This window comes from Crocodylus siamensis, chromosome 6, assembly GCF_052110815.1.
Source record: "Crocodylus siamensis isolate JL-2025a chromosome 6, ASM5211081v1, whole genome shotgun sequence".
NCBI classification, from domain to species: domain Eukaryota; kingdom Metazoa; phylum Chordata; order Crocodylia; family Crocodylidae; genus Crocodylus; species Crocodylus siamensis.
In genome coordinates, this window is record NC_143400.1 from 97,955,217 (window position 1) to 97,968,800 (window position 13,584).

Below are 13,584 nucleotides of genomic sequence, written 5' to 3' on the forward strand. Positions count from 1 at the left end.
GAGCTTTTGCGTTGGCGAGGTCTGCAAACATGTCTCTTCTTTCCTGGACTTTATTTTTCTCACGGTCTCTGAAAAGGCGAGATCAGGTGATATGTGTGGGATTGGCTCTGCACAGGTGCGGATCAGGTACTGGAGGAGGAGGAGGAGGAGGAGGAGGAGGAAAAACATTGCTGTGTGTACTCGAAAAGAAAAAGGGAAAAAAAGGCTTTGAATAGGCCAAGGCTAGTTCTTGGCAGGGTGACTCAGGCTTAACTGGCAGACGATGGGAAAAGGAGTGTGAGAAAGTCAGTCAAGCGGAGGGGGGGAAATGAGGGCTCAAGTCCTCAGGCAAAATATTTTTTGAAGCTAACCCCACAAACCCCCCCAGCTAAAGCTGGAAGCCACGAAGGGGAAGCGGCCCCAGCCCCGCCGAGGGCGGACGCTTCCCGGAGCGTGCCCAAGCACCGGCTTCTTGGCTGGTTACAGCGTAAACACTGAAGCACGCGAAGCGGCAACGCGTTTGCTGACGAGAGCAAACGGAGAGGAGCCGCTGGCCTCGGGCGCCGCGGCGGGCGCCAGGAATCCAGCGCCGAGCGTCCGCGGCTTCCTCCGAGACGAACCAGCCCAGCCGGGCCCGCTCCTGCCGTGTGCGTGCTGCTGCGGGCCGTGGGGCCGGTGGCGGGACGCCGGGCGGGTGATCCAGCCCCGGCCGGAGATACGTGGGCACAGGCAGCACCCCGGCAGAGGGGCGGGGGGCACTGCTGCAACCCTTTCGCCTGCACAGCCCAGCATCACGTGACCTGCCCCTCGCAACAAGGTTTGGGGTTTTTGGTGCCTGTCACTCCACCTCGACAAAAGCTGCATTGTTCCTCCCAGCCGGAAAACACTCCGGGCTCGGCCTGCTCGCGGCACGCGAAGCCGTTTCCCGCGGGCAGCCCCCGGGCGGGAGCCGGCAAACTCCGTCCTCGCGCCGCCTGCGCGCCCGTCTCCAGACCAGACGAGCCTTGAACGGGCAAATACCGCGGTGCAAACCCCGGCACGACTCTGTCCTGACGGATGAGATAATGACCTGCGAAACAGGGATTCTCCAACCAGTCTCTTGGCGAGGAGCAGCCAGGCCCGCCCGGGCCCTGCCTCTGTCCCACCGCCACGGGATGACGGCCCGCCACGCGCTGAGACCTCGTCGCAGGCACTAGAGACACGGGCCGGCGGGGAGCTCCGGGGGTCACATCCAGCGCGACCCCCTGCTCGAGGCAGGGTCGGCCCCGGCAAAAGGCCCAGACAAACCGCCCGCCAGCCCAGCCCCAACGCCCGGCTCCCTCCAAGCGCTGTCGACACACACCCGAGCCCGGGGGAGCCCGTGTCCCTGCTGCAGGGGAAAGCACCCCCCCGCCCCCGGTCTGGGCCGGTTTAACCAGCGGGTACAAACCCTTCCTGACCCCAAACGTCGCATCAGCCTGGCCCCCAGCTCCCCCACGCCGCCGACACGGGGAGCGGGGGGCAGCAAGGCCCGGGGCTCCAGCCCAGCCAGGGCCGTGCTGGGAGGACCCCCCGCGCCGGGCAAGGCCGGCCCCGGCCCCGGCCCCCGGCGCGGGGGCGGGGTTTTCCCAGGCCCGGGCGGCAGCTGGTGCCGCCGCCCGCGGAGCCGCCTCCCGGCACGCGCCCCGGCCCCGCCGCCGGCCGCTAATGACCCCCCGCCGGCCCGGCCCGGCCCGGCCCGGCCCGGCAAGGGTTAAGGCCGGCTCGCCCGGACGCGCCGGCCCGCGGCGCCCCGAGCCCATTGGGCGGCGGGCAGCCAATGGGGGGGCGCCGCTCGCGTGCCCCCCGCGCCCATTGGCGGAAAGTGACTGTGGGAAAGAAAGTTTGGGAAGTTTCACACGAGCCGCGCGCGTGCGGCCGCGATATAAGACCCGCGCGCGCCGCGCCCGCCGCACTCGCCGCCCCGCGCCGCCGCCCCGCCATGCCCGCCGACCTCGCGGGGAAGAGCTCCGCGTCGCCCGTGGCCGCCGCCCCCGCCAGCGGCAGCGCCACGCCGGACAAGCCCAAGACGGCGGCGGAGCAGCGCAAGGTAAGTGCGGCCCCGGGACCCCCGCGCCCCCGCCCGCCCGCCCGCCCGCCGCCGGCCGGCCTCACCCGCGCCCCCCTTGCAGTCGTCCAAGCCCATCATGGAGAAGCGGCGCCGGGCGCGCATCAACGAGAGCCTGGGCCAGCTCAAGGCGCTCATCCTGGACGCGCTGAAGAAAGACGTGAGTGCCCCCCGCCCGGCCGCCCCCCCCCCGCCCGCCCGCCCGGCCCCGCGCTCACGCCTGCCCCCCCGCAGAGCTCGCGCCACTCCAAGCTGGAGAAGGCCGACATCCTGGAGATGACCGTGAAGCACCTGCGGAGCCTGCAGCGGGCGCAGATGACGGGTGAGCGGGTCCCGCACCCGGGCCGGGCCGGGCGGGGCGGGCCGGGGCGGGGGGAGACCCTCTTCTAACTGCCCCCGCTCCTAGCCGCGCTGCACACGGACCCCGCCGTGCTGGGCAAGTACCGCGCCGGCTTCGGCGAGTGCATGAGCGAGGTGACCCGCTTCCTCTCCACCTGCGAGGGGGTGAGCAGCGAGGTGCGCACGCGGCTGCTGGGCCACCTGGCCAGCTGCATGACCCAGATCCACGCCGCGACCTACCCCCCGCCGCCGCCGCCGCCGCCGCCGCCGCCCCCGCTGCCCGCCGCCGCCTTCGGCCAGCTCCCCGGCGGCGCGGCGCCCCTGGGCGGCATGCCCGGCAAGCTGGGCGGCGCCGCGGGGGAGCCCGCCAAGCTCTACGGCGGCTTCCAGCTGGTGCCGGCGCCCGACGGCCACTTCGCCTTCCTCATCCCCAGCACGGCCTTCGCGCCCGGCGGCGCCCTCGTCCCCCTCTACGCCGGCGGCCCCGGAGCGCCGCCGCCGCGGCCGCCCTCCACGGCGCCCCCCGGCCCGGCGGACTCGGTGTGGAGACCCTGGTGAGCCTCGGGGCTCGGACTGACGCTGGGACTGAGACTGCTGCCGGAGGGGCGCGCGGGGGGCCGCCCGTTCCCCTGGGATTGTGCCTTGGCCGAGCTCCGCGCCTCGCCCGCTCTTGTGTTTTGTTCTTTTTTTCTCATGTGACACCAAAGATCTGTTTTTCCTTTCTGATGCTCCTTGACAAATAAACGCCCGCCCTCCTCCGCGGGGGGAGCGGGGAAGGACGGAGACCGGTCCCTCCGCACGCGCGTCCTGGAAGACGCGGTCCCTGCCGCCGCGGCAGCGTTTTGCTCGGGCCCGCGGACCAGGAGCTCCTCTTTTCGAAAGCGTGGACAGCATCCTCGCCCACCCTGGGGCGAGGCGGTGGGCGCCCCTGCAGCCGTGGAAAGGACGAGCCTGCCTCCCCCGGGCTGCGGCATGACCCCCAGCAGCGCCACCGCGGTCGCCGCACCCAGAGCCGTGACCTTGCTGCGGGGCCGGCCAGACCTGCTCCGCTGACGGCCGGGCGTGGGCCTCTAAGCCACCTCACCCGGGGAGCCCCGAGGGTCAGAGTCCTGCCTGTTAAGGAGCCCGAGGCCAGCCGGGATGATTAACACCGGGCACGTGTTTCTGATAAGGCAGCACGTGGTGCGGTGCCCGCGGCCCTCCGGTCCGTGCCCTGACAGGCCGTGACCCCTTTGACTTGGTCATGCCCCGTTTCCGGGGGGGCCCCAGATAGCGGCAGGTGCAGGTCTCGGCTCCCGCAAGCTCTAGCTCCACGGACTGCGCTCGGCCACGAAGACTTGTTGGATTGCGTCCGGAGCAGGCGGGTGCCACGAAGAGGGCGAGAGGGGAGATCAGCCTCAGTGTGGGGGACTCGCGTGTGGGCTCCAGCATCCCACCCCTGCTGGGCCTGGGGGTGGGGGGTGTGAGGGATACTACAGCCCCCCAGGGCTGATGTGACCCCCAGGGCGAAGCACAGCCGTCGCCGGCCCCTGCAAAAACCTCTGCCCGGTGCAGGGCAGGCAGCGGGTGTCTGCTCCCTGGGTTAGGAGGAGGGGGTCTCCCCCCACACCTCCACTGGCAGACTTTTCTTCCTGGGCTCCAGGGCACTGCTCCAGCGACATGCCCCCTGTAGCCACAGGCTTTCAGCCCTTCCCTTGCAAAAGACTTAATGCAAGCAGGGCATCCATCCATCAGGAACAGAGCCGTGGCCTGGGGGCAGCTTTGCAAGGGCTGCTGCCTTTTGGGCTCCGGTTGCCGCGTTCCCGGCGTGCGGCAGTGGCCCCTGCTGGAGAGGCCACGCGCTGTCCGGTTCAATCCGGGCCGACTGTCGGGCGGCTTTAATGATTTTTGTAGTCTGGGTGGGCAGGGGCGCGGTGGCGGGGGGGATTCTTCGAGGAGCGTCTCTGCGGCCTCCCTGGATGAAACTCCCTGGCCCGGGAGCGCCTGGTCCTCGGCTTCTACTGCGAGGCGAGAGCCAGCCCCTCACCGTGCGGGATGCTCCAGCTGCGCACGGCAGCTCGCGCGCCTCCCGGACGAGCTCTCGGGCAGCGACTGGACCAGGGTCCCGCAGCGCCCCGGGGGGCCCTGAGAGCTGCGGGGTGCTGCACGGTGCCAGCCCGGCCACGTTGCCAACACAACTCGCAAGATCAAGGCGGAGATTTCAGAGAGGAAGTCGGTGTCACAAACACGCTGCGCTGCTGCGGGCTTTCTGAGGTCTTTGCAACTGAAAAATTGCTCTATTATTTTTTTTTTTTTTTAGTAAAAAAAAAAAGCGTGAAAACCAGGAGCTGGTATTTCCCAAAGTGGGGAAGGGGGGCCTTAAGTCTCTCAACGGGTGTCTCAGGTGTACTGAGGGGGGCCCCCGAGTGAGAGCCGTGGACGAATGCTGGACTCGCATGTCTTTGGGCCCGTTTGAGACGGGTGTTGCATGCTGGCTCCTGATTTACGCTGCGGTTGTGGAGCAGAGCGGAGCACGCTGCCCCACTGAGCCCTCTGCTCGGGCCGGACCGGGGCACAGCTGATGCACATCTCGGCGTGACCCGGTGCCTGGTCCGGGTCCCCGAGCCCCGCGTCCCTCTGGAAACAGCCAGAGGAGGAGAGCAGTCGGGAGACGCACAGCAAGAAACAAGCCGGCCTGGGGTCCGAGACCAGGCAGGACGCCCGCGGGAGGGGGCTTACGGCTTGCTTTCATGTGGGAGGAGGACGCGGCCTCTGCAGGCCGGGGGCTGAAGACCGGTGAGCCAGCTCAGGCCGCAGCCCAGGCACTTCGGGGGCTTGCAGGGGAGGCTTGCATCTGCCAAATCCACAGGGCAGCGCGGGGGCCCCGCACGAGCATCCCCCGTCGAAGCCACTTCTGCCCCGTGTGTCCAGGGAAAAGGAAAAGACCCAGCCTCCCCCAGCCATACACACACCACCTCCACCCAGCCCCTGCCCGGCTGCGGTCGGCAGGCCAGCGCCTCCCCCTCAAGCTCCCGGAGGGAAGCACAGTGTCGACGTGACTGGGGCTACCCTGGGCTAAGGGCAGGCGCCCCCCCGCACGGCCGGGGCCTGGGCCTGGGCCTAGCCGCGCCCGGGGCCGAGCAGGCTGCACCCGCCGCGGGGGGTCCCGGCAGGAAGCGACTCGCTCCCGGCAGCGCGGGGGCTGCGGGTCGCGGGCAGGGAGCGGCTCCAGCACGTGCGGCCGCCCGCGCCCCCGGGGACAGTGTCTGCGCGGCTTCTCCGCTGCGAGGGCTGGGGCTGGCGGCATGGCCTGGCTCCCACCGCACGGGTGTGGGGGACCCCAGAGCCCCTCGAGGGGGCTGAGGGCAGCAGCGTGCACGTCCTGCACACACGCAAATGCACGGGGAGGTAGTGGAGACACACTCGCCCTGCCCCCTTCCACCCAGCCTGCGTCGGGGGGTGAGCACGGGGCCTGAGCCCTGCCCTTCCCTGCCATGCAGGCCTGGCTGGAGAGAAGAGCTGCATTGCTGTCAGGAGCTGGGCAGGCAGCTGGGCTGCGAGTGCAGGGGCAGCTCTGCCCCGCACATTTGCACGCCAGCTTGCACAGCCCTGCACCGCTGCGCTGGGCGAAGGGACGCCCCCCGGCACCGGTGTGCAGTGACTCCAGGCGTGGGCCTGTCTTGATGCATCCTGCTCACGGCAGTGCCGGACCTGGGGCTGAGGCTGCCAACGCGTTTCCTGCGTGCAAAGGGACCGGCGGCAGCCGGCAGCACCTGCCGCCCGCTCCTGGGCCCGGCGGGGTCTCCGGACCGGTTCTGGGAAGAGACCGGGAGCCGGGCTGGGCCGGCGTCCCCATGCAGGCCCCAGGGGTGAGAGCAGCTCCCTCGCTCCTCGCAGCAGCTTGTAACCATCCATCACGGCCTGTCGTCAGCTCCGCGGCGAGGGGGCCGCGTCCTTCCTCTTCGCTCCTCGGGGCTGCGGCCGTGGGAGCTCTGGCACGCGGCGCAGCACCCCGGCTTCGCAGGGAGCGAATGCACTTGGAGCCGCTGGGCTCCGCAGAGCGGCCGGCAAGGCTAGCCCCGGGCTCCCGGCTCCGCTCCCCCGGCCTAGGGGGGAGAGCGTCCCGCTTCGTCCTGGCTCGTCCCAGCCGCGCGCAGACAGGACCGCAGCCGCCCGCAGCTCGGCGGCTGGACCAGCCCCTCAGGCCCCACCACGTGCAACGAGCCCAGCAAAGGCAGCGTCTGCGGAGCCCGCGTCCCGCCCCGGGCCCTTTTCCCTGTTAAATCCTGGCTGCCAGCAGACGATGCTTATTGGCAAGGCCTGGACATGTGGCTGCCCATCTCCTTCTCTCCCTCGCGCTGCGTTGGCACCGGTGCCCTGTGGGGTCTGCGGCCATGAGCCCGGGGGGGACTGCCTGGAGCCACCCCCCTGCTCCCTGCTGCCACAGTCCAAGCACGAGCCCTGGGGCTCCCACCGTGAGCCACGTCCATGCAAGTCGACCCTGCTGCATTGCCTGGGGTGCCGGAGACGCTCCCTTTTCCCGGGGATCACGCTCAGCCTGCGTCTGCATACGTGTCCCCTGCTCCCCTCCCTGCCCCGCAGCCCCCGGGGGGCTGGGCCAGGTCTGAGCCCCCTGCACGCTCGCCGCGGCCCAGCCCCGGGAGCAGAGACGTGCAGGCTGCCCGCGGGCAGGGCAGAGCCTGGGTCGGTTGCTATCTCCCTGCTACCGTCAGCTGCCAGCCCCGCTCCCCGCCCTGCGGCTGCTGGGCTGTTGCGGCCTGGTGCAAACCCCACAGTGCTCACGGGACCGGGGTCACATGTCGCTGCCACCGAGACCCCGCACGGGTGCGTTCCCCATCTCCTCCGCCCATCACTGCGGCATCTGGGCACAGCACCGGCCCCTCGGCCTGGCCCCGGAGCAGCCAGCGTGCTGGGAAGGGGCCGTGCACAGCCCCAGCCCCTTGTGCCAGAGGAGGGTCAAGCTGGGCTGCTTTAGCTCTGTGCAGAGCCGCGGGCTCAGGGCTTGTTTGGCCCCAGGGCGACACGCAGCCCCGGGGGCGCGGGTCAGCTCTGCCGGGAGCACCTGCCAAACGAGCCCGAGCAGGGTCCGGCCCCCGGGATCAGCCTCCGTGTCCCTCCTTTGCAGCAGCCGCGCCTCCCAGGCCCTGCCTCTGCACGGCTCCCTGGGCGCTTCTCCAAGCCGCGGGCACCGGTCAGGTCCTGGCACAATGTGGAGCAGCCCCAGGGCTCCTCTGGCTCAGCAACGCCTGCTGTGCGGGGGCCAGGCCCCTTGCCCTCACCAGAGGCCCTGCCAGGACCAGCAGCTCGGACATCCCCCCTCACCGCTGTCAGCTGCCCGGGGCTTTGCACCTCCACCCTGGCGCAAAGCAGCCTCCGGAGCCCGGGGTCTGTGCTTAGAGGCCTCTCATCCTGCCACCCACCGCAGCACCCTCCGTGCAGCATCTCGTCAGGGCACGGCAGTGAGCGCCAGGCCTGGGCCCTGGAAGCAGAAGCCGCGTGTCCCGTCGCTCCCCTGCATCGCTCTTTAGGGGCGCTTGCGCCGGAAAGCTTGCAAAGAACCTTTTTCCAACTACTTGGTTGGTTTAATAAAAGATATCACATCTACCCAAAGAGCCTCGCCTGCCTCGTTCTTTAACACGTTTGCAAACCAGCTCCACGCCCGGGAGGCCGGACCCGGCCTCTCTCTTGGCACGGCCACACGACGAGGCCCATCCTGCCATTACTGTCGCTGGCGCCTCGTTCTGTGTCCCCGCCCGTCTGCTCGGGCGAGATGCCGGGTCAGAGGGGTGTCGGGGGGTGCACAAGAGAAGTGCACAGGGTCCGTGCAGGGACCCGGGGGCCACCGAGCCGTGGGACAGACGAGGGAGCGAGGCAACTATTATTACGACCCGGAGCACGGGACCCGGGCGTGGGCCACGGCGGGCCCCTCGCACTCGGCACCCAAGCCAGGGGCGCCCAGCTCCCGGCACAGCGGGTGCACGTAGCGCCGCAGCCCCTGGAGGGGGCACCGCGCCACGCTCCTCCCGTGCGGGCACGAACGGGGCACGGCGCAGCACAGGCCGTGGCACCGCCGGGCAGGGAGCCTGGCCACGCGGCGAGGCGAGCAGCGGGGAAGCCAGAGCCACGTCAGCAAGGGCGCTCGGAGCCGCGCCGGCACCCAGCCCCGCTGCCCCCTCGCCCGCCGGGGGCCGGCTCTGCCGAGCGTCTCGAGCCGCTTCGCTCAGCCCAGGCTGCGTCGCTGACGGCCGGGACCCCCCCGGCCACCGCCGTGCCGGAGCGCGGAGGGCGCATCTCTCATTCATGGCAGATGAAATGGCCACCACAAGCCCCCTGGAACAAGGCCTGCCTTGTGATTATCCCCGGCCTTTCTTCCCCGCCGTGGCAAGCCGGCTCGGGGGCCGGCGGCTTTGTGGCGGAGCAGCAGGTAGCGGTGGCAGGCCGGGTCAGGGGCCTGTCCAGCGCCGGGGTCCTTTGTGCGAGCGGCGCGCTGCGCGCTGGCTCGCGGCTCCGAAAGGTCACCCCCCGCCGGGGCTCCATACCTGAGCCTTTGTTGCCCGGTGCCAAGGAATCCGCAAAATTAAATTTATTTTCAGATTACAGCTGACGGCTCTTTGTGCCCGGGGGATCTTTAACTGTTGAGATTCCTGCACACAAAGCCCGGGCCTTTATGCCGGAGACGAAAAGCCGCAGCCCCGCTCCCTGCCCCCTCTGCTCCGGCTTTCATGGCTTTGTGGGAACTCGCCGTGAGAGCCCTTCTCTCAATGAGCAGCTAACAAGCGGGGAGACAATTTGTGTCCCCCCTCCCCTCTCCGCAAGCTCACAAATCAACAGGCAGCCCCAGAGGCCTTTTCCTGGCCTGACCGAGCACCGTCCTCCTCCTCGCCAGCCCCGGGAGAAACCCGTCGGCTCGCCAGCACGGGGCGTCCTGCGCCCTGCCCGCGCCGAGCGTGCAAAGGCTTCCTTAGCAGACATCAACTCTGCCCCGAGGGCAGCGGGTCCAATCCAAACCGACGCTCGTGCATCCAGAAGCAGGGGGCCAGGCCCCCTCACTACGGCGGAGGGGACGTGCCAGCGCTCAGCACCTGCCTGGAGAAGAGCTGCAAGAGTGGGGTTTTGCCCCGGCCCCTCTCCAAGCGAGGACGGAGCAAGAGGGGTACAACGACCGAACGCAGCTTCGATGCGGCCGCGGCTCCGGCCGGAGGGACCGGGGTCCGGTCTCATCCCCGGGTCCCGGCGACACCTCCCAAAGCAGCCAGCGAGCAACGAGGCATGTGCGCCGCAGATGACAGGAGGGAGAGGCAATTAACCGGCTGAATAAATCATTAACTCTCTGCTCTACTGAGTTTTAAAATCAGGCCCTCGCTGCAAGGCGCAAAGCAGCAGGAGCCGACAAACCCTCCGGCTCCTCTGCGTCTGCGAGCGGGGTCTGCCCCGTGCCACCGGCTCCCGCGCGGCCTCGCAGACGGCCAGCGTGGCGGGCAGGCACCGTCGCGGTGAATAGGCCCGGGCGGGAGCGGGGTAATCAAACAAGGGACGCGGCGTGGGGCTGGCTCAGCGTGAGGGCGCAGGGGTTACAGGTACTTTTCATCCCGCCACGCAGGAGAGCGCCCACGTCCCGCTGCTAGAAATTTGTCTGCAATTTCTCCCCTTTGAGCAGTGACGGGGCCCGGCTGACGTGATAACTCGATTACGGCCGGGGACGCGACACGCAGGCACAGGGGGAGCTCAAAGGCAGCCGTGCTCCCGGCCCTTAACCTCTCCTCGGGAGACTACAAATTATATCAGCTAACGTATCAGCCCCTGCGAGCCGACAAAGCGCTCGCCGGGCTCGGGGCACGTCAGCTCGCCCGGGGCCTCGGCCCCGCACGCGCACGCGTGGCGTCTCCTCGCAGGCCGACTTTCACCTGGGAGCGGACGTGACTCGCAGGTCCCTGCGGGCAGGTGGGGCTGCAAAGAAATCCCCATAACATGCGGCGTCTGGCGAAAGATTCATCCGCGGCGGGCCCAAATCCCTTTGCTCTCGGAGCAGCCGTCGTGCCACCCCACGCTCTCCGGGGAAAGCAGGGCCCGAGGAGCGGCGACAGCGCTCGCCTCCACAGACGCCCTGGCAAGCTCGCTCACCCTGGCCCGCGGCCTGGATGGGTCTCCGCGGCCCAGGGCCAGGCGCTGAGCCTTGCTGACGACGGCAGTAGCGGCGTGGACGCGGGTAGCGAGAGCCCAGCCCCACGGGGAGCCCTGAACTCTGCCGGATTGAACGCCCGGGCTCAGCTCCCCCGAGGAGCCACGGTCTCACCCAGGGCCCCGCGGAGACGGCGGCTCAGCTGCCTGCCAAGTGGCGCGGGAGCCCAGATCCCAGCCGCGCAGCTACGCGCGGCTCTGCCCGATGCACGGCAGACGGTGCAAAGCCAGTCGCAGAACCTGGCTCAGCTCCAGCGCAGCCGCCGAGCTCTCATCACCACGTGATGATCGGGGCCCTAAACGAGATCGCGCCCCGTGCGCGTATGTCACGGTCTGGGTTGTAACACACGATCGGGCTGGAAAGAGTCACGTTTGTCACGGGGGAAGGGCTGGAAGGGAGCTGCGGGATCACGTCCGGTCCGACCCAGCCTGACGCAGGATCAGCCCTGTGCAAACCAGCCCAGCCATGTGCGCACGTCTGCATTTTCACGGGGGCCCTTCCACTTGGCACCGATGTGCCTACAGGAGTTGCGCACTGCAAATCCCCGTGCCACAGGGACAGGGGCCCTGGTCCCAGCTCGCCCCGGGGCAGCTCACCTCCCTTCCTGGTGCCTCAGTTTCCCCCAGCTATAAATACAGAGCAATGCCACATGCTTCATTCCTGGTGGGAAAGGCCGGGGAGGTGCCCAGCAGCTTACGTCTGCCCCCCGGGCCCGACAGAGCCGGCAGGACAGCTCTCCGGCCCGACGCTATCGCCGCGCCGCGATGCTACGGACGTGGCACTGCCTGGACTTCCCCGACCCGCGCTCCCTTCCCCGCGTCCCCCGGGTGCCCGGGGTGATTTACGGAGTGCACCGGGGAGGAGAGTCAATTAAGGTCACATTTCTGTGTTGCTAAACAACCGGCGGCTCCGGGTTCAGCCCCGCTGAAAGGCCCACAAAGGCTGCCCCTCGAAGGGGCGCTTTGAGGAGGCTCAAGAGCACACAAAGGGACAGGCGGGCTTTGTGGTGTTCCCGCCCGGCCCCCATTGTCCCCTTTCAGCGTCCGAGGGCCAGCGCGCAAAGAAAGGGCCTGGTAATGTGGCAAGGGGGCGTCGTTAATTGTGCCGGACGCACAATGCTGGCACGCCGGGGCCGGCCTCATTACCGGGCCCCCGAGCGGCGGGCGGAGCGTTCCCACTGATCAGCAGCAACAGCACAACGAGGCTTCGTCGGCCAAGCCCGGCCCATCTGCCTAGCGCGGCATCACCTGGATGGCGCTGGGAGCGGCCCCCGGCCTGGGCCGGACCTGTGGCCACGCCAGCATCGAGCTCACCCGCACCTGCCCCGTCGCCCTCTCCTCCCCACTGCATCCCACCCCCCTCCTCAGGCCTGGGACCTCCAGCCCCCACCTACCGCGGTGGGGCCGGCGTTGCCTCGGACCACAGCAGCCTGGCTGGGAGCATCTCTCATGCCAAAGCGAGAGCAGCGCCCGGCTGCGGGGATGTGGCCCCTGGCCGGCGGCACCGGGGCACGCGGCCCATGCGCGCACGGGCTGGAGGGGCAGGAGCCAGCATGGCCCCGGGGAGACCCCCAGCACGCCACCCGCCCACCTCCCCAGGGCAGCCCCTCGCCATCGCCTCCTCCCCTGGGCCAGGCAGGAGCGGTGCAAGGAGAGGCAGCCGGCGGCCCTGGAGCAGGCAGGATGGGGGCCGCGCTGGAAGCAGCGAGGAGGGGGCTTCATCCCTGCAGTGTTGCTTGGCGGTCGAGCCACCTCGTCCTTCCAGAGGCAAGGTGAGGCAGATAGTGGGGGTGCCGGGGGCTCGAACCCCCAGACAGCGGTGACCTGCATGCCCGTCCCAGCAGGGACGCCTGCAAACCAGCACCGAACCGCTGCCACCTGGCCCAGAGCCCCTCACCGCGCGGCACGCACCGTGCTCACACCTCCAAGCCGGCACCGGCGTAGTCACACCCCCGAACGCTTGCAAGAGGCAGCTCAATAATCCGACGGGGGGTGGGATTCCTTCCTGACCCCAGATGTGACCCTAAGCAGAGGGGCAAGACAGGGGAAGCGGTTGTAAAAGGAAGCCTTCTCCCACTTGGGCTTGGATCTGATGCTGGGAGGTGGCTCCTGGTGCGGGGAACCAGGCCGCGGGCGGGGGGGCCCGGCTCCAGCAGAGCAGAGCCGCCCTCTCGCCAGCTTCGAAAGCCCCGGGCAAGGAGCAGCGCGAAGGATTATTCACTTTCTCTGCGCTCGCTCCCGCCGTGCACAGGGGATGTAATTGGGGGGACGAGAAGCAGCCAGACAGCCTGCCAGGGCCGGGAAGACAGAAAACTATTTGCAGCTGCAAGCCATTACAAGCCAGGCCAGCCTTGCTCTCCCCGTTAATTACCCGGCTGTGTTTTCCTTCGTGCGCCGAGCAAAAGGCAGTTTAAAACCTTTCTTTCTGAGCTGGGAAGGAGCAGCTAAGGGCCCGCGTCGCAGCAAGGGCCGTCCAGCACAGCCGCTCCGGATCCGGGGTTAGCTTAAGTAAGAAAGGGTCCCGTTGGGCCCGTGCCCTCGCGTGTGGGCCTGTCACCACGACGGGGCACACGTGCGCTCAGATGCACAGTCTGGACAGGGGTCCAAAGGGTCTCCAAGTTTGGGGGTGGCGAGAGACGGGGCAGGGGCAGCGATGGATGGGCGACGCGCTGCCTTCCTGAGCACCGAGTGCTTCCTGAGCAGAAACAGGGCAAGCAGCTGGCGGGGCTGAGCGGCAGGCTCCAGACCAGGCCTGGCAGCCAGGGACTTGCTTTATGCCTCAGTTTTCCCACCTGTGAAATGGTCCTGAGGACGCACAAATGAGCCTGGACGGAGCCGACATGCTGCATGCAGCTCTGGGACCTCGGCCTCCAAAGGGGGAGATCCCAGGGGATCGGAGAGATCATGGCAGCCCCGGTTCTGCATCTGACCAGACAGCCAGAGGCCAAACCGACAGGCAGGCACGAGCCAGCTCGCCAGAGGCTCCAGCCCCCTCCCCAAAG

The 13,584-nt window shown here is 68.9% G+C and overlaps 1 protein-coding gene across 2 annotated transcripts; it reads left to right on the top strand.

The window, feature by feature from the left end:
• Positions 1-1,913: 1,913 nt before the first annotated feature.
• On the top strand, positions 1,914-3,189 carry HES1 (hes family bHLH transcription factor 1). 2 transcript variants are annotated; one of them, XM_090052775.1, is made up of 4 exons: positions 1,940-2,047; positions 2,130-2,225; positions 2,300-2,387; positions 2,472-3,189. In XM_090052775.1, exons 1-4 carry the CDS (start codon positions 1,940-1,942, stop codon positions 2,960-2,962), a joined length of 783 nt encoding a protein of 260 aa, XP_089908901.1. In that variant the 3' UTR covers positions 2,963-3,189. The 2 variants fall into 2 exon arrangements, with proteins under 2 accessions (XP_089908902.1, XP_089908901.1); XM_090052776.1 differs by lacking the exon at positions 2,130-2,225 and having other exon boundaries at positions 1,914-2,047.
• Positions 3,190-13,584: the final 10,395 nt, after the last annotated feature.